Source organism: Chroicocephalus ridibundus, chromosome 1 (assembly GCF_963924245.1).
Source record: "Chroicocephalus ridibundus chromosome 1, bChrRid1.1, whole genome shotgun sequence".
NCBI lineage: Eukaryota > Metazoa > Chordata > Aves > Charadriiformes > Laridae > Chroicocephalus > Chroicocephalus ridibundus.
In genome coordinates this window covers 83,485,665-83,512,738 of record NC_086284.1, presented here as the reverse complement: position 1 = coordinate 83,512,738, position 27,074 = coordinate 83,485,665, and the positions used below count along the sequence as shown (strand labels likewise).

The following is a 27,074-nucleotide window of genomic DNA, read 5'->3' as shown; positions in this document are numbered from 1 at the left end:
CGTCCCGACCCCGACGGGCTGCGGGCCACACCGGGACCGGCTCTCCCCGCCTCGGGGGGAGGCAGGCGGGACCTGCCACCCGTGGACCCCAAGGGTTTGGGGCGGGTGAGGGGCGGCGAGCGGCTCCCGTGCGCATCGCGGCCGAGGGGGGAGTGACTCTGGCAGGCAGCGGCGAGCCGAGATAAAAGCTCCGCTCCTGCCTCTTTCCCTCCCCTTTTCTCTCGTAACTTTTTTTTTTTTTTTTTTTTTCCCTCCCTTTCCCTCCCTCTCCCTCCCAGCAAAGTGACCGCGGCGGCGGCAGCCCCGGAGCAGCCCCAAGCGCCGGACGCCGCCATGAGCCCCCCGGTGCCGCCGTCGGGCCGCGCCGCCGGGGGCTGAGCCCGGCCGCGGGGGCCGCCCCGAGAGCCCCGCCGCTCCGCGCCTCCGCGGCGGGGGGGCCGCGGAGGCAGAGGCAGCCGAGAGCCCCGGGACCCCCGGCGTGCCCGGGGAGGGGGGGGCAGCGGCCGCCGCGATGTCGGCGCAGAGCCTGCTGAGCAGCGTCTTCTCCTGCTCCTCCCCGGCCGCCGCCGCCCCCGCCAAGAGCCTCTCCAAGCGGAGGCTCCGCCAGACGCGCAGCCTCGACCCCGCCATCATCGGCGGCGGCCGGGAGGAGGGCGAGGGCGCGGGCCGGGCGCCGCGGGCGAGGGCCGCCGGCAGCCCCCCGGGGGAGCGCCGCAGTCCTCGGGGCGCCCCGCCGCCCCCCGGCGCCTCCTTCTCCACCCCAAGCACCCCGCTGGAGCGGTCGCCGCCGGGCAGCGCCCTCTTCGACGAGGAGAGCCCCCGCGGGAAGCGGAGCCCCGGCTGGGAGCTGCCCTTCCTGGCCCGCACCCCCTCGGCCTCGGCGCTCAGCGGCCCCGCCGGCCCCGCCAACAGCATCTTCTCCTCGCCCCGCCGCTGGCTGCAGCAGAGGAAGGGGCAGCCCTCGCCCACCGGGCCTCGCCCCGCCGCCTACGTCGTGTGGAAATCCGAGGTAGGCCCGCCCGCCCCCGGGGACGGCCGCCCGCCGCGCCTCCCTCGCCCCCTCCCTCCCCCGCACTGCGCCGCCGCCGCCCGCCCGCCCCGTCGGGGCGGCCCTTCGGAGCCTCGCCGGTGCCGGGACGGGGCGGCCCTTCGGAGCCCCGCCGGTGCCGGTCGCCGCGACGGGGCGGCCTCTCGGAGCCCCGCCGGTGCCGGGACGAGGCGGCCACTCGGAGCCCCGCGAGTGCCGGACGCCCGGAGGGGCGGCCCCGCGGCGGTGCCCTCGGTGGTGGGTGATGGGCGCGGCCCCGCCCCTGCCGGCGGGAGAGCCGCCCGCTTTCCCGGGCTGCGGCTGCCGTGCCGGCGAGGCCGCCGTGGGAAACGGGCACGGGTGTTGGCACCGGGCACGGGGATCCGCGGCGATGGCGGGGTGGACGGCGGCGTTTGATGTTCCCTCGACGTGCTCCATATATAGCTGTCGCGGGCATGTAGAACCTTCCCCTCCCAGTTTCACACCTCGTAAACCGAAGTATGCGATGGCGTCCAACAAGATAGACAAATTATTTTTAATGTGCACACCCTGTGAGCGGTGATTTATTTGACAACGCACATGTGTCAAAACCACATGAGGAGCGATCGTATTCCAAGACAAATCCAACTTTGCAATGCAAATATTTACTCGTTTAACTTGGATGTCGTTGTCGTCGATGTTGGGCTGCAGATATCACACCATGTGGACGAATGTATTCAAAGAATGTGGCATTGTTTCTTGGTAGCGATTGCTCGGCGAGTTGGTTGCGCGCAGCCCTTTGTAGCGGGAGAAGATGACATTTTTTGTTTGAAGAACTTCTCCGTCCTGTTTGTGGCGATGAGGTTTCCCGCTTAACTGTTTAGTAGTTTGTCCTGGAGCTTTTGGGTTGGGGTCTGAAGGCAGCCTTTCCGTTTTACTTCCATTTCTATTTAAGGCGTATTTATTGTAAACAGCCTATACTAACTAAATCTACCAACAAAACAGCCCCATTGTTTCAGTGGGATGCAGAAGACCTTGAAAGATCGTTACCTTACACAGTGATCTGGGATCCAAAGCCAAACTAGGCACCGTGACAGCACAAGATTACCAAAAATAGTTTTTAAGGGCAAAGGCTGCCTCTCACCCCCCCAACGAACCCCCGTCTCCTCCTGTTAGCTTGGGGTATAAAAGCTGTCAGCATCTGCCAGTTGGGATGGAGCGTCAGCACCTGGGTGGTGGCTTCAGGCGTGATGCAGGCTGATGCAAGGATTTTTAGCAGTTTTCATGAATGGATTATTATTAAACTTTTGTGATCAGAAGTTACTCTTAGCAGTATTTCATCCTGATGCTTGAATTTTAAGATAGTTAAAAATTCATGAGTTCAAAGAACTTTGTGGGAATTGCAGCGTCAGTGACAAAAAACCTCTAGTGAGACGGTGGGTAATGACCTTTAAATGCTCACACTAATTGAGGGTAAGTTGGCTGCTTATCCACTTACGATTTGATAAGGAACATCAAAAAGCATAAGATACATAAGATTTCCTGTGCAGAGTTTCCCGACTGAGTCCAAGACTTGGAGCGTGGTCTCCGATCTGCAAACGTAAGCGGGTTTCCCTCTTTTCACTGAATCCGTGCAAAGGTGTCGGACGCTTGGGATATTTTTGTCATATCTGTACATTGTCAAACCACGTAGCACTGCACATCTTCAGACCGCAAATCCAAAAGTACAATTTTTTTCCTTACTTGGTGCGTATCTAGCATTTTTTAATAGGCAAACCTTTTTTTGGGAGGTGTATTATATTACTAATAACAGGATTGCAGTGCAGTGATGTAGTTTATAGAAAAATTTGATTCGGTGCAGTTTCGTGTGATGTTACAGTGCTGCTTTCTGACGAATTGTTGTTTACTTGGCATTTGAACCTGGGTTCAAAACTATCTTTCATACATTTAAGAAATGGGTGTTTACGCTGACAAAGTGCAGTCTTGTATTTTGGAGGCATCTTTCCTATTGGCGAGGCCTCATTTTTAGAGTAACTGAGACATATGTGTGAGTTACCTACAACTATATTATACATATAACTGTGTTATACGTAAATGACATGTATAAATGATTTTAACCTATATGTTAAAAGAAACTGGACATACATAATTTTGATCATATTCCCCCTTGTATTGCAGGCATGCATCCTAATGCTCGTTCAGTTTGGTTTTATCATAAAATAGCATTGTTCTTAAAGGATTTAATTGTTTGCTTCCTATTTAGTCTTTATTGGAAAGGGACTTGTTCAGTTTTTAGGAGGTGAAGGATTCTCTGTCTCTGGGGCTTCACCTCAGCTGTGGCAAAGCAAGTGTGCTGGAGGAGGTGAAAAAAACGCATTTTATTGGGTGAAAAGGAAGTAGCTGTTTATAATACTGTAAGTTTAAAAGGTCCCATTATCCAAATTATAGTATTCTCAACAGGAAATCTGTAGTTCCTTTCTTTTCAACTTAGAAAATGAAACACATCACGACAATTATTTTACTCAGCTGTAAAAGACAACTGAATAGGTGACTAAAAGCCGAAAATGAGCACGGAAGGTTTTGTTTTGAGTACTTAAAAAATCCCATCCTATTAGCTGGGGAATAAAAGAAGTGTTAATTGCAAAACCTGTTTTCTTTACCTTCCAACACCTTCAGTATAATTGCACTTTTTGGAAAATATTGCTCTAAAGCCACTGTGCAAGGAACAGGGTTATGCGCTAAACCCAGTATTTTAGGAGATATATGTGGAAATTATTTTCTTCCCCCTACCTTAATCTCTGAAGAAAGGGAAAAATGCCATGGAGATTTTCTCTTCAGAAGCCCCCAAAAGAATAACTTTTGAGCAGGAGTGCCTTCGCTTGTCCCGAGCTGGATCAGTGTGGTGGCATCCAGAGGGACGTGGTGGAGATGTGGTTTGCAGCAGGCGTGAGAGGTGCGAATCCCACCCTCAGGCAGCCCGGTGCTACAGGGCTGCAGGGTGGGAGCACCTGAAAATGTCCGTAACAGCTTTGATATGAGGCCAGGAGAAGGATGGATTGTTTGTTTTACCCTTTTTTTTTAATTGTAGTTCTTTGACTTCAGCATTTTATACCGCAACCCTGTCTACTGGCCTCGGGAGGGAAAGGTTGCTGCTCAGTTCACGTGGCCATTCATAAATGATTTTTAATGGCATGCCAGAGCGCACGGGCGATTTCCAGTGTCAGCAGTAGGTCACACCTAAAAGCTTTACACAAAGAAAGGCGTTAGGCCTATATTCTTGGATCCACAGATTTTTAGATGTGAAGCATATTATGACAGAGGTGTCTCTCACTCCCGGGTGATCTGGCTCTTCTTTATCAACATGTAATTTTATTCACAGGAATATTTTACAACTGTAAAGATTATTTTTAGCAGAGCTTTACGTCGCCGACAAGCATTCTTTCCCCTTTCTATTGTCTGCTCATGTATAAGCTGCTTAAATAAAAAACCTCTGCCTGGGTCTCTGGAAATCAGCGACAACGTTTCCAGTGGTTTCAGCAGGGCAAAGCCAAGGGGGATTTTTAACAAGGAAAAAAAGCATTCATCCTCAGTTCCCATCAGCTCTCAGCTGTCCCTTTAAGCCATTTTCCTTAAAGAAAATGCACTTTAACTTACAAAATTAAACGTTATGACTATTATGCTTTCATTAAGTGTTTCCTAAGGTTAAGTGACTCTCTAAGTAAACTAAATATCATGGGAAAAGGTGGTAAAAACATGTAGAGATACCTTAATGCCTCGATTCTGCCAACATTTAGTCATACAGACGTACATTTACGCTTAAGTGTGTGAGTAGTCCCGTACAAGTTAAGGATGCTTACAGTGACTGTGTGGAATACGTTTGCCAGGTGCAAAGTCCAGAATATCTCAAAGTGAACAGATCTGTGTGAAGTCTCAGGTTGTATTAATTCTTCTTATTATTTTTCTGTCCTGAAGACGGCAATGGAAGGTTGCAGCATGTGTATAACAAATATAGAATCATAGAATCATAGAATCATAGAATTGTTGAGGTTGGAAGGGACCTTTAAGATCATCGAGTCCAACCTTTAGCCTACCCTGACAAGAGCCACTTCTAAACCATGTCCCTCAGTGCCCCATCTACCCTTTTTTTAAACACCTCCAGAGATGGTGAATCCACCACCTCCCTGGGCAGCCTATTCCAATGTTTAATAACCCTTTCAGTGTAAAAATGTCTCCTAATATCTAATCTAAACCTCCCCTGACGTAACTTGAACCCGTTTCCCCTCGTCCTATCACTTGTCACCAGGGAGAAGAGGTCAGCCCCCATCTCTCTACAACCTCCTTTCAGGTAGTTGTAGAGGGTGATAAGGTCTCCCCTCAGCCTCCTCTTCTCCAGGCTAAACAACCCCAGCTCCCTCAGTCGTTAAATATGGCAAATCATGTGAATGTATCTGAGTAATCTCTTTGTTATGATAAACCAAATCTACACGCTTAAAATTATATGGCCTGATTATTTTGCTATCATATGCCGGGTGTTACTGACTAATTAAACGTTAACATCTCCAGCTTTTTTGGGGGAGAACTGTTTTTGAATTAATGGCAGCATAACTGTAGCCTTCCCGCTTGCGTGCCTGGTGTCCGGGAAGCAGGAGGCACCATCGTGACTTTGCAGCTTGCTTCTCAGCACCATTGGGTTGCTGCGGGTGGCTCAGCTCTTCCTCACTTCTTCCTCCTCTTCATGCAGCCTGCGGTTGACTTGCTCGCTTGCCCAGGGAGGCTTTCTGTCAAGCACAATGGGGCGGGGGCTTTCCCATGGTGCGGGAGGGAAGGTTGCCCTGGTTCCTCACCAGGTTTTAGGGGAGAAGCCAGGAGTTGTCCTGGTGTCTCCTGAGCTGTCGTCTGGCCAAGCTGTGGCTCACTGCAGGGATGGTTGGAGATGCTCATCTGCAATATCAGAGCAACGTTAGCTTAACTAAATTATTTTATAACTTCCGTTTGAGTCATATGGAGTGATAATTTAGGGCATGGCTGTCGGAAGTAGCGAATGCTCACAACATCAGTTTCAGCTGATAGCTGCCTTGGGAGCTCAGCTTCCGTAAATTCACTTGCTTGATACTTTAAGAGTTTAAATCCACTGGGAAGGGGGTTTCAGATTCCCTTTTTCCATATCTCCTTGCTTGCCAAAGTTTTCCCCTGAGCATCACTGGTTTTTGCAAATTAATTTTAACCCCATTTTTCCAAGTTGCTGTGAGTGGCTAGCTTGCTTCTTTCTGTTTTTTTTACAGACAGTGCTTACTTCAAAACTGTGCTGATGGAAGGACATACATGAAAAATATTTTCAGAGATAAAGGGTAAAGCAAAATTGTTAAAAATTGGGCAAAGCAAGAGGTCACATTCCCATAGGGATATGTATCTTTGGGTGCTTCAAGTGACTATTTTTCTTTTAAGTTAGCGGGACAAGCTGTTTTGGAGAGAGAAAGAACTGATTGCGTAATCAAGTTTGCAGGAGCAGAACCTGTTCATTGCAAATTTAGAGGAGGGAGAGCTTTCCTTTATTTTTCCTTTCCTTATTCAACTTATAAGCAATGATTGATATATATTCTGAAAATTGTAGACTACCTATAGAAAAGAGAGAAAGAAGGCAGTTTTCTCCTATTCGTTAGGATGCGTGAAGAAAATGTGAAATAAAAGTACATATGCTACATCACTTTCAAAAGATCTAGTGTGAGATATGTAAGCAAAGACATCCTTTCCCCAGTTTTCACTAGGTGTAGCGCTTCAAGTGGTGGTGATGTGACAGCATGTTTGTCAAACTAGGGGTTAAGCTGAAGCTTTCCAGGTGTAAAAGCAAAGCTGCTGCACTTGGAACTGGGGCTAAGGCTCTACCACTGAAGGCTGCAATAGTTCATGTTGTCTAAAGGTCAGTACTCCCCAATAAACTAATTTAACACTATACATGCAAATGTTTTAGTGGAATTCCTCCTCAACATTTAGTTTCTTGTGACAACGTCATATTTATTGCTCTCCAGTTGTCATAGTCTTATGGGCTTTATCTTTGCAGAGCCCTTGGCCTTGTGTTTTTGACTACATTGCTTCTGCGTTTGCCTGTGTTTATGGTGTGGCTTGTTATGATGAGATGCTCTAGAATTGTTTGCCCATCAGATGGAAAATTTGTCCGTCTTTGTGAAGGAATCACAGGGAATGTATTAAATTGCTATCAGGATTAGTTGACCTTTTTGCCATAATGATCTCCAAAGAGTGATATGTAGCTGAAGTGTGAGCTCAGTGTCTGTTATCCTTAAGTACCTTGATATCTAACCCAGACATTTTTCTATATGGATGGGTGAGAGGTTTGAACATGTTCCTGTGTAGAGCCCTGATTAACTTTCCAGGAAGCAAAACAGGGGTCTAGCATGTTTAAACGGCTTTTTATCATCTTGGGTTTTTGGTCTTCCTCCAAAAATTTAAAAAACTGAACTGAACTTCCCCCATCCCCGGAATCTCTAACTTGCATTTTTCCCTTTGATGGGGGGCTTTTCAATGAGATGTATCAGAACTGCATTTTGGAAGGTTTTTGTTTTTTAAAGTAAAAATCTTTGTGTGCTGATACTTACCACTGAACTGTTCTGCTTTATTTTCTTCCATAAGACACCCTAAAACACTAGATGCGCAGATTAGTTTCAGCCTAAGTCCATCCCATTCAATGCTGTAAGAGTTCTGTAATTGCAAAATTTGGTGGGCAGAAATGTTGTGGGTCTCATATGAAGAGGAATGCCATTAAAAGTAACTAAATATATTCAACATTTCTGAATTTGGCAAATGCGCTCTTCCCATTCCCAACTAAATTACGTCTGAAGACATTTGGTGAAAATATGGGAGTTGACAGCTAGGACAGACAGAATTCTCCCTGAGTGTGCATTACTTAAGTAATGGGAAAGGAACTTGTGAAAATAATAGAAATGAGACTGAAAAGTAATTTTGAGCAGCCTCTAAAATATCACCAGCCCAGACTGCTGTCTTGACTTCATGATGGAGTTGCGGCACATTTACCTTTGCGGACTCTCTTGTACGACAGGAACTGCAGCTGCGGCAATTTTCAGGTGGAGAACTCTTCAGGAGTCTCTCTTCATTGTTCTGCGGTGGTGTGGCTGTATAAGCATATAGGTATTAAGCATATTTTGGGGGATTTTTTTCCTTCCAGATGTAAATACCATAATGGAAACCAGCAGGGAGTTCTGAGCAAGTAGGGCTGAACACTCGTGATGGTATAGCAGTAACTAGATCGTACCAGCGTCAGAGTTGCAGAGTTGAAATCTTAATGTAAAGAGGTAATGAAAATTAAGGTTATAATGGCAATACTATCGTAGTCTCATTAAACATGATATAATGTTGCTCATAGTTGATTTTCTGGCTATGTGTTGTAGTACTGGAGAACATAAGGGTCACTGGAATTAAGCTGATGTTTTAAAACATAGCTTTTGTACATCCTGGGTTACACTCGTTTTTAACTGAACCATGGTGGCAGAAGAGGCCAAATGTTCCATTCAGCTTATGGAAACTGGAAGGGAGGCAATAAGGAGGTAAGGGCAAAATTCAGACTAAATTGTAATTTGACATTGTGACTCATCGTCCAATTTTGCAAGGTATTGAGCTCTCAGACTTCAATCTGACAGAGTTCTGAAGGGTGTGCTTTATTATTGGCGGGTGAATACTACTAGTCAAAACAGGGCATTGGGTAGGAAGCAAAGCTTTTAGCTATCATTCAGTCCTCGGAATTTTACTTACTTCACCTCTCATTAAACCTTTTGTACCTGTTGTTTTGTGCAGGTTTTTAAGCTGTGTTTGTTCAAAATGATTTCTGATATTTTTTATCTGTTCTTATCCTGTAGCAATAATATGTATCAGTGGAAATGTATGCGCAGGCTTTCTGGTTGAGTTTCAGCTTTTCCTCTGTGTGTACAGACTGGCTATTTCAAGTTACACGTCTGTTCCACTTTGGTTGTCAGCAAGGAGTTAGTAAATCCCCAGGAGAGTTAAGAGTGTTTTTGAAGGATTTGATGAGCTTCCAGTGCTTGACGCTCTCCACATTGTTGTACTGGAACCAGATGTTGGGTACCACATGTTTGTGTTTTTGGAGCTAAGTAGGTTAGGTACTTTGTCTCTGGCCCATAAAAACAAACATCAGTTTCCCGCCCTAAAACTCTCATCTCTGGGCCATTATCCACACAGTCCTGGCTATGGGAACAGCTTGCATCAGCCTCCCAAGTTGTGAAACCAAAACTGTCTTTTCTGGATTTTCCTAGTTGCTCTCTTCTATGTCCTTTCAAAGCAAAGACCTTCTGATTTACGGTGTTTATCCATGAGGACTCTTTGACAGTGTAAGGTCGGAAAGAGATTTTTGAGCATTGCATTTAGTGAGGATGCACGTGAGCCCTCAGTCCCATGCAGAAACTCTCCTTGTGGCTGCTGAGAACCTGTCAGGACTTTGGGTCGATCTTGCTTTTCTCTCCTCTCCCCTGTTCATTTATGAGTTCCTGTTCCACGCACTCAGACCTTTTCAGGTTGGGCTTGTCTTTTATCCATTTTTAGTTGTCCTGGTTGTGTATAGCTTCAGTTATCCTCCATGACAAACATTCAAAAGGAAGATAACGTGTCTTTTTCTTGCTTTCATCACCTGTACTTCATACTAAAACCAGCTGATTTAGTGTAGCTGTAGCCTATCATTTGAATTGGCCAAGTCAAATGTTAATGCGTCCTTCCGTTCTCCTAAATGGTTTGTCTCACAAATGTAAAAATGGTTTTCAGCAAAGTACAGAGTATGATACAGACTTTACTAACAAAAGGAAGATTCATGTTTTTATAGTGTGATTAAGATTACTTTTGCACTGCCTCAGAGTCATGTTTCTCCAAAGGACTGGCTTCCTGGATTTCTCAGTGATGGGACTGCACCTCCACTGAACATCTATAACTGATTTTGTAAGAGGAAGACTAATACAAATTCTCCATTGCTATTTTCAGGTTTTATTTGCTTTATCCCTTTGTTTTCTGCCACTGTTGTAGTACGGCAAGATGGTTTTTGAGCACTGTCTTTTTTTTTTCTCTCTAAAGGGTAATTTCAGTTGAGTTGCACCCTACCGAGAGTAATGTGGTGAGAAACCGGTTGGCAGTGCTCTGTTCAGTTTTCATTTGCCTCTCTCTCTAAAAGTCTAAAAATATTCCTCCTACAGGAAATGTTTTTCATTCTGTTATGTCTTTTGCTTCCCGTAGGAGGTATTTCTTTTAATTTATTGAATAAACCTTTCTGAGTTGTATTCCCATAAGAGTTTAGGCACAATAGAGTCTTTGGGCGAACTGTCCAAGAGGTCTCACCGTCTTCTGTTTTTAGAAGATACGCAATTGTTTCTTTATACAGTGCCGTCAAGCACTGGGATAAGCTGACACTTACATGAAATGGGAGAATTTGAAGCTGAAGAATGCGAATTAACACATCTGCTGTAACTTCTCAAATTTTGTTGTTTTGATTGTACTTATATCATATTTATCCTTCTTAAATCATAAAGAAATCCCTCTTCTATTTTCCCTGCCCTCAGTTTTAGAAGGATTCCAGGCAATATTTTGATCCCAGTCTTATTACCACAATTTCTTTTGTAAGTGTATGTGTATATAGGAAGGCTAAATCCTTGTAACGTCTTGGTTGGAAGTCAGCTATGTTTAGCTGTTAATTTAATGTGGATGACAGTGCAGACTGTTGTTTGAAAGGGGCGGTGGGGAAAGAGAGACTGGGATAGATTACATTTTCATGCTCCAAAATAAGACCCTATCTGCTCTATCCTTAAATTAGAACAATATGGTTGAGTTTTCTTGTGGCTATTTCATAACATTCCTGCTGACAAAATATGGTGTGTCTTTTGCTCGTTGCTTCACTACTGTTTCTCAAGCATGTGTTCGTGTCTCTGCATCTAGTGACAGCTCTGGTAGCAGCACGCCATGGGGACACATCTCGTAGGTCTTTAGAAGGGGACATTTGCGTATTCGCAAATGATATACAAAGTGGGCCGCACCAGAGAGCGGGTAAGAAACCATTGCCAGCAGGGAGAATTAGGCGGCCAAATTACTTAAATAAACACAGATAGAAGTTTTACTTTTCTCAGGGGTAACGTGCCATAATTCTGTATTCACTAAAGGAATGGGATGTATTTGGCAGTCAACCTGTATGGAGGGTTTTAAAGCAACTTTTTAGGAGAATAATTAGTAAGATTTACACTGGTAAATTTGCATAGTTGAAAAATCTCTGGCACACTGTCCAAAATGCTTCTTGATCCTTTTCTCTGCTTGAGGTCTAGGCACATACCATTTCCACGCTCTGTCAAGGCTCGGATGGAGGCTTTCTGTTTCATAAACCTCTCCTCAACAGAGCCAGAGTGAATGTGACAGATAAGCATACTTTTCTTTCTTGGAATGAACTTGTAATGGAGCCTCCCACCTTTTTTTAGCCCAAATGCAGCTAAATTACACCCCCTCACATGGATCGAGGAAAACCAGTTAGATAAGTTAGTGAGCGGTGGAAATGTTGAGATACTGGAGCAAGTGTCGTCTTGATGGCCTTGATGGCCCTCCACTGATTAGAGGGGGTGAGAGTGCTTAATGCACAAGGAAAGACTGAGGTTTGTTTTAGTCTTGAGAAGAATAAGGGGGAATGTAATTCCACTTCTACTACCTGCATGGGGACTACGGAGAAGATGGAGCTGGGTGTTGTCAGTTGTGCAATGACAGTCACAAGTTGTAGCAAGAGGAATTTTGAGTAGATCTAAAGAAAAAAACATTCACAGCAGGAGTGGTTAAATATTGAAATGGGTTGCCCGGAGAGGCTCTGGAATCTCTGTCCTTGGAAATTTTCAACCCTTGACAGGGCAAGGCCCCGAGAAACCCAACCAAATTTTGAAGCTGGCCCTGCTTTGAGCAGGAGGTGGACCAGATGACCTCTAGAGGTCCCTTCTGACCTATTTTTTTCTGTGAATCTGTGACTCCTGAGCATCATTTCTTTCCACAGTAGAATGAAAACTCTTATCTCTTCCCTTTGCTACAACATACCTTCAAAGCTAATACTCTGTGAGGCATACCCAAGCATTACCCTGCAGCTACAATGATGGTGTCTCACAGATGCAAAGAAAGCCAGGGTGACTTTTTCAAGACGTCAGTAAAATTTCAGAAAAAACCCAACCAAACCCTTCTCAAATATGAGTGTTTTGCAGAGACAGCTTGACAGTGCTCTAGCAGAACTTCAGTAGGCATTTGGTGGGGAAGTTTCAGTAACTCCTTGCCAGGTAGGTTTCCTGCCAGCATATTCCAGCATTAGGGAGCCCAGGGCTCACACAGTATCTGCCTTCAGGATGGTGTGCTATTGGAACAGACCTGCTCTGAAGTTAAGCTCCATCTGCTTTTGTGGGTTTATTTCACTTTAGGTTTAAAAATATTGAACGTTTGGCAAAACACCATTATCTTTTCCTGCCCCGTTTCATGGTAGTTCATCGTGCTCATGACAGGCCATATGACGTGCTTCCATTCAATGCCTGTAGTCAAATGATGGTACCGAAGCATTCCTGTCAATTTAGCTTTTCTCACTTTCATTTTTGTCGTCTTCCCGAGCGTATTATAAAAGTAAAAAATAATCTGGGAGAGAAACGGTAGATGAAGGAAAAAAAACCTGAAGAGGTATGTGAGAAGGAGAGGAGATGTCCTGCGGAGCTTTGAGCTGGGAATTGAATCAGATACACAGAAGAATAGGTGTGGCAGTAGGACAGTTCAGGCTTTGCCTTATATTGTCTTACACAGCGACAGTTTAACCTGATACTGACCTTACAACTTATGAGCTTAAGGGTACAGTTATGTAACTGGGATCAGTCAAATCTAAACTAAACTGGAATAGGCAGATGGGGCCACACGGCCCGGAAGAAGCTAGTACCAAATTGGCTTGCTGAACTAAATGCTTCCACCCTGCTATTTAAAAGTAGCACAGGGCACAATTTGCTGCTGTTTACAATGCGGTGGTGGGCTTTTTTGAGCTTCTGGAGTATGTTGGTCAACATCTGATCTCCCGTGTCTCTTCTCCTCGCTCTTGAGAAGGGATTTTGGCAAGTCTGCATTTAGTTTTGTCAAGTAGGTGCAGCCTCCAACATACTGTATGAAATTGGTCTGCCAGAAGAATCTTGCCCACAGTAAAATGAAGCCTTGATGGCTTGGTGTCATAACCTTTGGCAATCTCAATAAGTACTTTTTTCCTTGAATGGACAAGAAAATAAAAAGAGAAAGAAGGTGACTGTGGATTACAGCTGCGTGGTTCAAGTAAAAGGAGATAAGGAAGGGGAAGAAGACCGAAACAGCATAAGAAATGGGTAGCTAAGTAATTAGGGCTGGAAAACAGGATTGCTACTGAAGTGCCACTGCCGTTGGGAAGAGGAGAGCTTGGACTCCTGCTTGGGCATCCCTGCTCCATCTCACTCGTGGTGTGACGTCCTGGTTTCCTCCCAGTAGCACTGCACCCGAGGTGCCGTCCTGTGGCTGCTCCGCACTTGGGACTGTGCCTGCTGCGCTGCCTGGCCCTCAGAGAAGCTCCCACCTCTGGTGCGGTTTGGTAAGATGAAAGGTGGGTGTTGGACCCAGTGGCGCGTGGTCCTTACTGGCTGCCGTGGTGTGTTGCACTCCCTCAATAGTTCTCAGCATCATCTCTAGCGATGAGATTTTCTGAAGCCTCGGACTCACTTTTGAAGATGAACCTTTTGCTCCTAGACCGTTTAGATAGTTTTTGAAATCTTATTCTAGATCTTTTATATCCTTACTTTTTGTTATAGTAATTAGAGCCTCCTTCCTTTCTTCGTCCTTCCCAGAGGAAGTTGTCTGTAGCGTCGAGGTCTTCCACACAACTGATTGCCATTTTTTAGCAGTAAAGAGGTCTTATATCTTGTCCATATGTCTTCTTGGGCTGTTTCTTGTTTCAGTAGTGCTTTCAAGTTGTCTCTGTAAATATTGTTCATGTTTTGTTTGTGTTTGTTTTATGGAGATTACTATGCGCTTTAGCACAACTTGCTATATTATATTTGCCTTCTACTATCATTTGTTATTTTCAGCTGGTGACAGCGTATCTGCTTGTTTTTCAGAAACATGTCTTGAGACTGTATCAGTGCATTATGAAATCCAAAATGTATGCACTTTATTTCTTTAATCCAGTAGCATCCAGCTTTATACACTTCAATGGTAAACAGAAATTGTGATTGCCATAGAGTGTGGGATCTGGCACAAGTGCCAGAATTGAAAAAAGAAGTTCTGCTGTTCTTTGGCAACTCCTGTCCCTGTGATAGCTGGCTTGGAGGGGACTCGGGGAGTTATGCTGCAGAGCTGTATTTTTCAAACAGAGCTTCCTCTCTGGGAGTCTTTTGAAAACAAAGCTCCCTGATGTTTAGATACTGTGTTTGAGGGCTTGGTTGTTTGGGAATCTCTCTGACGAACTGGCTGGAAGCTGGATATTGTCTTGCTTTCTATGGAGGAAATCCTTCCTGTATCCCCAAGGCTGCCGAAGACTGCAGCCGCGGCAGAGCCAGTGAGGGGCCACTGGAGGAGGAGTGGGTAGAGATGAAGGGGCTGATACTGCACGATCTGTATTGCCCACGCTCCACAAACACCAGCTTTTACATTGCGTCTTCTGAATCCAGGTGACTGGTGGAGGGAACAGAGTGTGGTCTCATTGCTTGGCAAGTTGAAGAGCTGTTGCACCCTGGAAATGGAGACATGGGAACAGTGATGTAGCACGGCCGTACTACAGTTGTGGTGGCTATGCAGTCTCTTATGGTCTCAGGTGGCAGGACACCTTTCCTAAGTGCTTTGAGCTCATGGAGGCCTTTCTTCTGGACCAAGTCCAGCTCCTTGGACTTAGCATTCAGCATGAGATTTAGCCATATACCTTTTTTGGAGCTGAAGATAGCAGGCTTAAGATGTCATTTGAATTACAGTTGAAAAGAGTGAAATTCCTGCAGTGAATTATTTATTTCTGGCTTCCTTACAGTTTTTTGAAATACATTCCTTTGGTTGCGATAAAGGCATTTAATAACCATATTGCTGTGCTAGAGGGTGACCGGCCCCTTTAATTAAAATAGGACCAAAGCATCTGTAGGAAAGCAGGAGCTCTTCTTGTGCTGGATCTAACTCAGACAGATGGAGTGGAAGCCAAGGGCAAAGGAGAAATATGGTTGGCAACATCTGGGGCAAATCAAAGCAAAGCAGGAAGGGAACAATTAGTTGGGATGTTCCCAAGGAGAGTGTGGAAGATTCCTGTAGAAGACAGATAGCAGGGGGAGCTACAGGGGGGCTTGCTTGCTTGCTGACCCCTCTTGAAAGAAAATCCAAGGCTAGGGGAGGCTGAACGCTGAAAAGCAAATTGGAGTTTGCTCGGCATGTTCCTTGGAGCCAGCGATGAAGGGCCAGAGGGAGGAAGGGAAGGCGTCTCCTCCCAGGCTTGAGGGCCAGGGGATGGTGGTGCAGCAGAAGCAGCTGCTGGGACGTCGAGGGCACAGAACAAGCAGAGTGCAGGGAGTGTAATGGGACCTCCTGTCAAGTCCAAAGGTTCTGGTTTTGGTTATTTTGGCAATTTTATAACCCAGTCCCTTGCAAGCAGAGAGACTGAGAAGCCCTGCTGGAAAGATTTGGGGAGGAAGGGCTGGCGTGCCTAGAGATCTGGTGACCACTGAGTACAGACGGGGATGGAACCGGGATAGCCGTTGTACTGATGCACTCAAAGTACCATGTATATTTTGGGATAAGTGGTTGAGTTGCTGGGGCTTGTCTTATTAGCAAAGATTGTTTTGTGCAGTGATGAAGTGCTCTAATTTGCTTTGCAAACCTTAATGAAGCCTGGAATGGGAGGGAAGTTGTGAATTGCATCTCTGCGTTACCACCTCTTCTGTGAGGGGTAGTTCCCCAGGAAAGCCCGACTGCAAGAAACTGATGGGAGGAAGGGGAAGAGTTTAGGAGCACAGTAAGAAAAAAGGGAACCAGGGGTGCTTCGGGATGGTTGATGTTATGAATTGCAGGGGAATTAGTTAATCTTTGTGACAAGATGTTTTGCCTGTAAAAAACCCCATGTAGAATACATATATTGTTTTTTTCTTTCTAAACTTGCAAGAAATGTATGATATTTTTTGCATTGAAGGTTTTCTTTGTTCCTTCATCTTTCTCCTCCATGAAGGATTACCACATGGAAAAATATTAGTTTAATCATTTCACAACAATCTAAATACATCTGGAATCCAAGTTACAAAAAACCTGTGTGTTTGTTATACAAAATTTCAATGTACAATGGCCAGGAAAAGAAAAATAATGCAAAATCTACCATTTCTTAGTAATGTACGTCTCTCAGTGGTAAGTTAAGGTTTTATTGTCTTTGTTCTGTCAGGAAACATCTCCCAGCTATGAGATGTGGTTTCCTGGAGATGAGACACTGCAAAGCAGGGTGGGTGAAGTTCCTAGTGGGTAGAGCTGAGGCTCCTCAGACGTGTGTTTGAATGCTCAGTGTGGTGAGTATGCCACCACATCAGAGACTGCTGTGTTAGATTCACATGGCACTAGGTGTCCCTACCAAATTTTACCGAGGAGCTTCCAGAGCAAGGAGGCATGTGAGTGGTTGTGAGATCAAATAGTTTGAGGTCACTTGCCTGCGGAGAGAACTGGAGGGCTTCTGCCTTTGCTTCAGAGCGAGGAACTGGTGATTTATGCTCAACTGGCACAACATCAATGTGTAGAAAAGGATCTAACATACTGAATTTGGAAGAAATGAAGAATTTTATTATTTTTTTCCCATGCTTTGTATTAGGATAACTCTGGAAATACTCTGTTTCTGGTTTTGCTTTTGTTCTTCCCAGCTTTTTAGGAAATATTTGAACCAAAAGAATTGAGGCAGTGCTCAAGACCATTGAGGGAGAAATTAATATACCCAGCTTGGAAAAGGATCAGCTGCAGATTTTACTGCAGAGACTAAGAAGGCTTTTGCCCTTGCCTTCTTCCTCTCCTCGCACTATGGATTTGGGCTACATCCGTTCTGTAATAATATGTTTTATTTACAAAGTGCATAGTTTTGACTTCCTGATGAAGAGTGGGACAGAAGCAGTGGGCAGGCTATCGCTTGGTCCTTAGGAGCTGCCTGGGAGTGGCTCATTGAAGCACAGGGAAAGGACAAGGCTCAAAAAATCAGAGCTGCAGATGAGCCTGTGGATTTGATGGCTAATCCACACAGGAGAATGGAAAGCATCTGCTGAGAAGGCCAGGTCTCTGTGCCACATGGTCCTCCTGAGTAGGGCAGTGGGGTGGGGTGGGATTTGGCAAGTGCTGATGGGTGTTTCCCTGATGGGGGGGACGAGGATGTAGCATTAGTTATTTTTGGAAACTACACAGCCTACAGAAAATATATTTAGCTGTTAGATAACTGGTTTAAACTGGGATTATGCCCAAATTAGGGATGAGACAGTAAAGCTGAGTGATAAGAGTATCTGTTGTTTTTTCCCTGACTGTAGGGGGTCGAGGGACAGAAACGTGCCTCTGACAGCATGAAAATCCACACAGAATCCAGAGGATTCATGTGGGCATCCCTGCACCGCTGGTGGCCTTGCGTTGCAGGGGTCATTTTTACATTACTCTAGTGTGGGTTAGGACATCACTGTACAAGAGACCTGCTTTTTTTTTTCCTCCCAGAAATTTTACAGAGGAGACAGCAGATAGATACAGTTGCACCAGGAATGATACAGAGACTGTTTTGTGATATTTAGTGGCCTCAGCAAACAAATGTTTACCCTTGCTAAGTTTTGGAGAGTCTTGAGCCATGGGAATAATAGGTTAGTAATACAGATATTTAGGGGTAATTTCTTCAAGAATGAGCAGAGAGGGAGTGAAGTTCCCAGGGCACAAAACGGGGTAACAGACGCCTGACATAGTGGAATGAGCGTAGGCAGTGGCTGAGGATGATGGAGAGGATGGAGTTGGGGTGAGTATGTTTAGTGTTTGATGTAATAACAGGCTGAGATGCAGTGGAAGGCTACATAGAAAAAGGGGACATCATCAAAGCCAAGCAGTCTTTGCAGAGCATTCTGGAGGAATATAAGTAGAGCAGTGTGGTGTTGGAAAGGCAAGGAAATGCCACAGCCATTGAAAAGACAGAACTCTGCATAGGATTTCTAGCTGGGTTTTGTATTGAAAAGACTTGTATATTGATCATTGGTGTGTAAATATAACTTCTTTTAGCTCCTGGCCAGAGGTAGGTGATGGGAGGAATACTGCATACACTGACCATTGTAGTCTTCCTGCCTCCTTTTCCACCAGAGGCATCAGATTTTCGCTGTGTCTTGGAGAGTATGTTTAGACGCACAGGGAAGCATGGTGTAAAGATCTCGGGTCTAAGCTGGGAAGTGACGTGGTGCAGCATAGGGCTCTGCTCAGGTCCCAAAATAGTGCAGCCATGGACCTGCAGTGACTAAGCTAAGAAATCTAATAAAACCTAATAATGTCTTGAGGGGAGGGTGCCAGGTACTGGGAAACTGTAGTAATAGTAAGTGAAAAGTAAATTAATTTCAGTATCAAGTCACTTATATCTGTACAATATCCAAGTTTGTTTCATTAGCACATGCTATACCTTACTGGCATATTGGATCGTACTTGTACTGTAAAATGAGTTTGTCACCCTTTATGAGTGAGATTACCCAGAGATGAAGCGTAAAACCAAGTTCAGCTGTTGCCCCTGTAGTGACACCTCACCACCCCATCTGTCTCCTGTCCCAACTGGAAGCTGGCTGGCTGCCTGACAGCCCCTCGCAGTATTACTCCCCTTCCCAAGATGGGCCTTACAGTCTTCTTTCTTGATCCCCATGAGCAGTGCCGTTGTTACCCCGTCGGTCTGCTGAACACGTGGGGATGGTACACCTTATGAACCAGTTACTGGACAGCTGTGGTCGCTATGAAGGTACCAGCCCCTGCGGTGGGTTACTGAATCCTGGTGGCTGGGCAAGAGGGGGATGCTGCCCTTTTAAGTTGGCAAAGGCAGGGGCATCATCCTCAGAAAGGGAGGAGGTTGTGTATGTGGTTTTAACTACACATATTTAAACTCCAGGCAGAAATACATTTTTTTTTTTAATAAAAGCAGCACAAAGAAAGACTTGATGAACAATACTGATAGGCAAGTAATTCCTTTTGTTTTAAAGTTACTTAGTTTATCCCAATGACCTTTTGCGGTGTTTTCTTTGCACATTAAATGTCTTAATGGAAAGCTGGCATCGTGCTGTGAATTATTAACACTTACCTAACAGGTGTTTACATATGTTTGCCTTGAAACTTAGCTCTGTAATACTGCCTGAAAACACTGAGTTTTCGAGTCTGTGCTTTAATAAAGGTGCAGGTGAGGTAGGACAAGGCGGCTGCTGGTTGTTTATACATGACAGTTGTGTTGAGCCTCCTCCAGTGTTGCTAACCACGCGCATCTGAGTTTCTTACCTGTTATGACCACTGAACTACTTCTGATCTGTTACTCCGTCAGCAGCAGTAACTGTAAGCCTCTCCTCTAAATAACTTCTTCATTATTTCTCTATGAGAAGGGCAAACCAACCTTCAACCACAGGCAGTACTCTGGAGGTGCTTCATGTTCCTGCCCGTACCCAGTACTGGAGCGCAGCAGCCTGCGGGGCACAAACCAGGGCACAGCTTGTATCTTCTGCAGCATCTCAGCCCCCTGACAAGGAGAGGCACCCTGAAGCAGGACACTATTATTTGGATGGATGTCTTCGTGTTTTCTGTTCAGTACTTTTTTGGAGATAGACTGTCAAGCTTCTGCCTTGTATAGTGGTTAATAACATCTCACAAGAGAGTTTGCTAGATATTATAGCCAAGGTTGCCTGGTACAGTTCCTGATGCCCTCCAGAACTGTATCATCCTCCCCAAACAAGGGATTACTTCTGAGAGAACTTGCATTGATGGGAGACAAACTGCCTTGAGTAAAAATTGATTTTGCAGCAGCTGCTCCCATTTTAGTACTGGGAAAAAAAAGAGAGAAAAAAGTGCAACAGAAACACCAGAAGCTGAAGATCCATTCTCCATTTCAGAGGCCACATACCTTACTTGGAAATGCAAGTTCAGGAACATGACTAATTATTGGTGACCTTGTCACTTGAGAAGATGAATTTGTATCTCTTGTCCTGGAATATGGGTATTTCTGTGCCTTGATTAGATCTTTGTATGAGAAGTTGAGAGTGTGACAGGCAACTTTTAAGCCAGGGTTCAATATTTCAGCCTTGTTAGGGCACTGATATGGCTTTCACAGAAGTCCTTGCCCTGGTAGTTAGCCATTACCAAGAAGGACCTAATGATTTACCTTTACCTGAACAAACATCTCATAAAAGGACAGCGCAAAGGACCAAGCGGCAGATGCAATGAAGCCTGCCCTGACAGCTCTCAATTGGTTGTGTTGGAGGCGAATACACATAAATCTTCCCTGTGCGGCAGCTGCAGCTCATGGGGCAGTTCTGCTGTCCCAGGCTTAGTGACCACAGGGTTGGTCTGCGGTACTGGTGGCACTGGCGAGACAGCTGAGCATGCCTGGCTGTCCTAGGGTACGTGTCCCCCTGCCCCACGGGATGCCCTGTGACCCACGGGCTCTCCGAAGTGCCCGCATGCACTGTGTGTGCTCTCTTACCTACGGGACCTGACTCCAAAGTCCCTTCATTGGAGGCAGGTGTTGAGTAGGGTACCCGGGACCCTGCTCCTCCACCTTTTTCCCTGGATGAGTCGTAAAGGTACGCTTCATGTGGCATTAAAATCGGGAGGAGGTAGCTGAGCTTCGCTTCTAAAATATCTTGTTTCACTGAAAGAGCAGAAGTGATGGAGTTCTGGACATCCAGAAAAATGGTGGATATGAAATTAGGGAAATGGGAATATGTTCTAAGCATTTAGGCGTGTAAAAACACTTTTCATTCTCCTCTTAAACACATGCAACCCCCAAAATATGACAAGAAAAATGATACTCTTCAGTGAATAATTAACATGTAAGATTTTTAAATCTTTCCTTCATCTTAAATGGCTTTGGTCAAGGTGAATCTTAGAATTAACTAAAACATGTATTTCATCTTAATTGATGAGTCTCTTTAAACTACTTGAAAAAATAAGATTTTCAATTTTAAAGGAATACAGTTGTCTCTCCTTAAAGGCATGTATATCAGCTTCTGGTTGATTTCTGATCCTGGGCTCCAAAACTGCTCACAGACGTAGTGGGAGAGAACCTCTCACATCCAGAATTAATTAATATTTATGGTGCCTTTATCTTGCTACAATGTGCTAGACTTCAAAGTGCTGTGCTTTGATTGTTTTGCAAAAATGCAAGGCGCTAGTCTGTAAGAGAAATATCTCTAGACAGAAAAACAGAGACTTTTGTGGCCAGTTCTGCTATTTATTTAAAAAAACCTTAACAACTACAGAGATTGGTATGGCCAACGAACGTGAGGCTTTATCAAGCAGCATGCTGATTTTAATTGTCATGGTTTCTTTATCAGTGGTGGTCTTACTTAAAACATGTCTTAACGTCTTATGGAATCAATTAAATATTACTTTGCAAATGGTATGGTGTTTCAACAGATGTGTAAACACCACGCTCTTCCTAACAGGAAAAGGTCACAAATAAGTCAGATTTAAAATTACGGTTGGTCATGTAATGGTCATGAAGGAAATGTGGTCTTTTATACTGAAATAATAGAGGGTATCCTCGTGCCTATTTTGGGACTGAAGCAATATAATTTTTTGTCAGGGAATCACAACACATGGTCCATGTTTAATACATGTGTTTATTTTAATAAAATGAAAACTAATATTCAGTCAAAAAAGCTTATAGTGCAATGCTGTCAGTCAGGACTCTGTTGCGGTCTCTGCTTGACGGTATTTATTTCTGTCTGTGATTGGGGTTTGTTTTTTCAGTTAATTTGCCTTCCCGTAGTAGGGAGGACTGTATTTATTAGATTTTACCATGCCTAATCTAACACGAACACCTGCTGGGAAGCTGTAATACAATGTCAACTGCGCCGGTGAGATAAGGACCCGATTTGTTTTTACTTGACACGTTTCGTATTTACCGTATTTCTTTAAAAAACATTTTGGAAATTTCGGTTTGGTGTGAATATTTGTTTAAGCCGTCCCATCAATCACCGCTATGTTTTACTTCCATAGGCAATGTCGGGTCTGACTCCGGTATGTCCCTGCACGGGTCTCTTGATAATCTTTTGTGTAAGACGCGATCTGCCTCCTTCCAGACTTCCTACTTCCACAGGCTTATTTAATTTTGAGACTTCTTTCATTTCACTGTTCTTCTTTGTTTTTTAGATGACTCTGTACCTAGTGGCTTAGACAGATCTTCACAGCAAGACTCGTTCATATTACGAGAGGAGCAAGGAACATTCATTTAGAAAGCTCCTATGACTTAATCCAATATACTGAACGGGAAAGAAATGCCGAATGTGTATGATTATTGGCACATCTGTTACGCTGTTTGCAACTGCTGAATTAACACATGAATACATTTATAAGACAGTATTCGAGACAAAATATTTTTAGTCATTTCTGTATAGCGTATGGCATTTCTTTGCTTAAATGCCTTACCACTCCTTGGAAGCAGACAGTTGACGTGTCATTCATGTTAGAAGTAGCATTCAACAGGATATGAATTATTTTTTCTTTTTATATACAAGCAATATTTTATTCGGCCCTCCTTTGCTCCTGGGAGCAGGATAGAAAACAGATAAAATTAATATAAAGAGTGTATATTTTATGCATACCCAGAATGAATCAGTGAACTGAGGATCTGTAGGGCAACACAAATTCATGAGAAGATTTCATCTCTAAGTGCTGGACATTTATATTAATTATTATAATCTGATTTATGTGGATGCATGTTTTTAAGCGTCCCTTGAATTGAAAGACATCAGGCGTTTTGATGTTTCCATATAAATACAAATTCATCTGTATATGCTGCCATCAGAAACAAATATGCAGCTGAAAAGATAAGGTTTAAAAGAACTACCCCCATGTAACATGGCAAATATATTTCTTGCACGGGCGTATATTGCTGTATAGTTTCGTGCATGAATAATTTGCGTACGTTCGAAATGAAGGACAAAATGTTTCCCACATTTGGCGTTGGCAGGCCGAATGCTATGTGTGAAAACTGGACAAAAATAAAGATTCATTATTGGCCTCACATCTGAGGAGGCTCTAGAGCATAATATTTTCCTCCAAAGTCCTCTTCGAGCTTGTGTTTAGTAAATTAGCTTCAGATCTTCCTATCCAGTGCCATTCTAGCATAAGAAGAGGAGCTTTGGCTTACCGAGTACTGAGCAGCCATCTGAGACATGCGCCTGGTGGGTCTCGATGTAAGTGCCACTTTCAGACAGGGATGTGCTGGGGAGCCGATCCCCACCTGCTAAGATAAAGAAGCCACCTGGATGGGTTGAATCTTGCTTCCCTTGTGCGTAACTCTCTTCCCTTCACGTAGAAGCGAAGCAGCAAGGGAGCGGGAGGAGCAAACCCAGGTCCTGCCCCTGGGTAGGGACAAGAACCAGCTGGACTCAAGGGTGCAGAGGAGCTCCTGAACCTGTTGCTGAAGAAGTACTCCACGGAACTGAAGGTTTAGATTGGACATCTCTTAAATCCTTAGGGTTCTTCTGTTTATTAGGACGAAAGCACCATATAACTGGTTTTATTATGTGACTTTCACAGGTTCTTTTCATTTTTGCATGTGATTGCGTATCCATTGCTTGTTCCAGCAACAACATTAATATGTTTAGAGTTATAGAAAAAAATGTGCAGAGCATCATGCTAGAGAAATTCTCTGTGACTGTATAATTAATGACTACTTCCCTCTTGAGTTTAGAGTCAAAGTTATACAAGCAGCTTTATCATCAAAAGTTTCCAGTTTTGAATGCTTACATTTGCAAGATTTGTGTTCTTGTTAGGTGACCTCTCATACAATATTGCACTTATCAACTGCCAAAATGCTAAGGCTGAAAGAGAAGGATGCTTTTTTTTTTTTTTAAGCCAGTCCATCCAGGTCAGAATTCCGGGAATGCTCAAAAAATAACAGTTACTTTGTTATATTTCTGTACATGTGTGGAAATGTGGAGTCGTTGCAGTTGCTTTTTTTTTTGTTGTTTTGTTTGGCTTTGTTAGTGGTGAACTGCGAATGAAATGATTAAAATTCCACCCACTGCAGCACAATCTGTGTAAACGTGGGCCTTCAGAAGGCCAGGGCTCTTTTGATCTGAAAATTTTTCAGTGTCCGCTCAATGTCTTCTATATGTTGTCTCCACTCTACTTTGGAGTATTGAGGTCTGCTCTATTAAGATGATTCAAAATGCTCCATGCTTCCCTGGCTAATGATAGTGGTAGGTGCGATGTCCTCTCCTATTCCCCATCCTCGTGGTCCCCAGTTGGCTTTCAGAGCTCAGTTGAATTGGGGCTTGTTTTCTTTGTGAAAATGCCTTCACCCATGACGCTTCAAAATGAGGTTCATTTCTTTAGGATGATATAACTCTGGGTTGCAAACAGCCTTCAGGAGTAAGGAATAGAGTCCCAGAGAAAATGTAGTTAATTTGAAATGATTTGGGAGCTCTCAGCAAAAAGCTTTGGCAAAAAGCTTTCTTGTCCATCATGGGTAGGTAAATATCCAAACTTTGCCTCATCACATTGGTAAAATAAGTGTAGCTGCAGACATGTTCTGTGGGTATTCAGGCAAGAAAAATTCCCTTTAACCAAGGAAGAGAGAAGAATGTCACCGATGTCACCAAACCTGTAAAATTCATCTGGAAAATACAGACAAAGGTGTGACTAGCACACATAATTTCATTAAGAGTAAATTACAGTAAACTAGAAACAACTAATGTATTCAGTTGTGTTTTGTCCTCAGATGCTTTTGGCATTCTCAAAGTTTGTTATTTAATCTTTTGGGGGAATTTTCCAGGTGCTAAGGATGTCATATGCTGTCTATAGCTCAGTTATAATCCCTTGTCTGCTTCTTGTCTGGGTCTTCAATTATATTTTCATTAGTAGTCCTTTAAATCATGTTTGGGTTTGCAGTCCAGGCTGGTTAGCTGAAGTGATTTTAATCGCTGATTTTAAGCATGTACTTAATTAGTAAGCGAGGGATTTGATGTAAAACTTTTTGGATTGTATTTCACAGTTATATTTCTTGCAAGATTGATTCGTATTGATTGATAGCTGTTTCATGTGTTGAGTGTCAATGGCAATATAATCTTTTCCTTCATTTGGAACTTCTTTTGCTATTCAGAGTGACAAACTGCATACATAACTCTCGTTATAAATGGTGAATGATGTATGCAGCATGTGGTGGTATTTTACTCATGGTGATGTCTTCTTGGAATTCAGTTCATGAGGCAGAAAATCCGTGTTATAAAATTGGTTAAATAATACTGCGTTACATATATGAGAAGCACTGGAAAGTGTCTAAACTCATGTTGTGCAGTTGAAACTGAGGGAATTATCAGACAATCAGTTAAACAACGCTGTGCGTGCATTAAGATTACCATTTTAATTTGGATCAGGAGTGTGCGTTGAAACAGCTCTGTTGATCATCCGTGCTGCCTGAGCTTGGGTTCACATCCTGGAGTAGCCTTGGAGCATGTGAATGGAATTGCTTTTACATGGAACCGGACTGCAAAATGCACTAGTGCGTGTTCAGCGTACATCAGGTACACTGGACATTTGAAAAAGCAAGCCATGCTTTGTGTCTACAACTAAGGGAATTATTAACTTGGTAGAAAACCTGGGCAATATCTGTAGGTAGGACTACGTAGGTGTCTGAATGTACTGTTCCTGATTTCCGTTGCTTTCAGATTTTAGAGGTATATCAGCCTCTTCTGACAAATTTCTATAGATTGGGGGGGGGGTGGGGGGGAAGGACTTTCTTCTAATTGGTTCCTCAGCCTTTAAATGAACTAGTTCTTGAATTGGGTTGAAGAAAATGCCCTGTATTATCAGCAAAATAGTTTGTGATTGAGCAAACCACTTTGCTGGTTTATCACTTCAGTGCATCCTACAGGTCCTTAAGTGGTTTGTTCTCCAGTTCAGTGGTTTAACTTCCTAGTAAACTTCATCAGCAGATGTGTACTGTTTGAATTTAATATCAATTCTTTTAATACAATAGGAAAACATAAGATTATAGTAAATAAGATTTTCACATTCTAAAAGCTTGTTGTTTATTCTTTTGGGGAAATTTTCTGGGTGCTAAGGATGTTGTACACTGTCCGTAGCTGAGTTATAATCCCTTGTCTGCTTGCCTAGGCAGATCTATTTAGAAATAGAATAAGTAAAAGCCATAGTTATCCATCTTGTCAGTTGCTTATGCTTCTATTGTTCAGAATCCTTGGATGCAAACCATACCTGGCCCTCATTATTGCTGCTCTTCCTCATCTTCAAGTATTGACAGTATATTTTTGGAAAGAGTAAGTGTGGGTGTTATTTTGCTAACGTCCTTCCACTGTAAAGATGGAATGCGAAAAAAAATCATACAGCTTTTGTGTATTTTCCTTATCCTCGTCCCCTCCCTTTTATTCCAGAGTGTGTCATGACCACGAGTTTCCCTTTCAGCAGTTGTCTAGGAGCACCCTGGGCTTACGATCTGATCTTGGAGCAAGTGAACCCCTTCTGTGCTCATAGCCAAGTCAGCCCTAAAGTAAGCAAGGAAGTGGCAGGGATGGGTGGGATGAAAAATCACGCTGTGCTGCGTCCCCGGGATCGCTTGTGTGAGTGTGGGTGTCCCATATGCTCAGAGGTGTCTCTGTCCCCGAAGTCCTTCTGAGACATCCGGCATTGGGCTGGGGAGGGCATTGCTCTCTCCCCTGTCCCAAAAATAAAGCGGAGGAGCAATGCATCTGGGTGCTGGAAGGTAAGAAGAGCTGTTTCTGTGGCTGTGGCTCACTGGTCTGCCCTTTGTGCATTTCTGAAACCGGGACTGCAGGGAGAAGTGGGGGGGCTCTGTTTTGGGTTCGCG

General features: G+C 44.1%; 1 protein-coding gene across 1 annotated transcript in view; it reads left to right on the top strand.

Annotated features, from left to right (window-relative positions):
* The first annotated feature begins 296 nt into the window (after positions 1 to 296).
* Positions 297 to 27,074, top strand: part of ARHGAP6 (Rho GTPase activating protein 6) — a 343,144-nt gene continuing 316,366 nt past the window's right edge. The window contains exon 1 of the mRNA XM_063341517.1: positions 297 to 1,009. Within this exon, the coding sequence (XP_063197587.1) occupies positions 512 to 1,009 (498 nt within the window). The 5' untranslated portion in view covers positions 297 to 511. The remainder of the gene's footprint in view (positions 1,010 to 27,074) is intronic.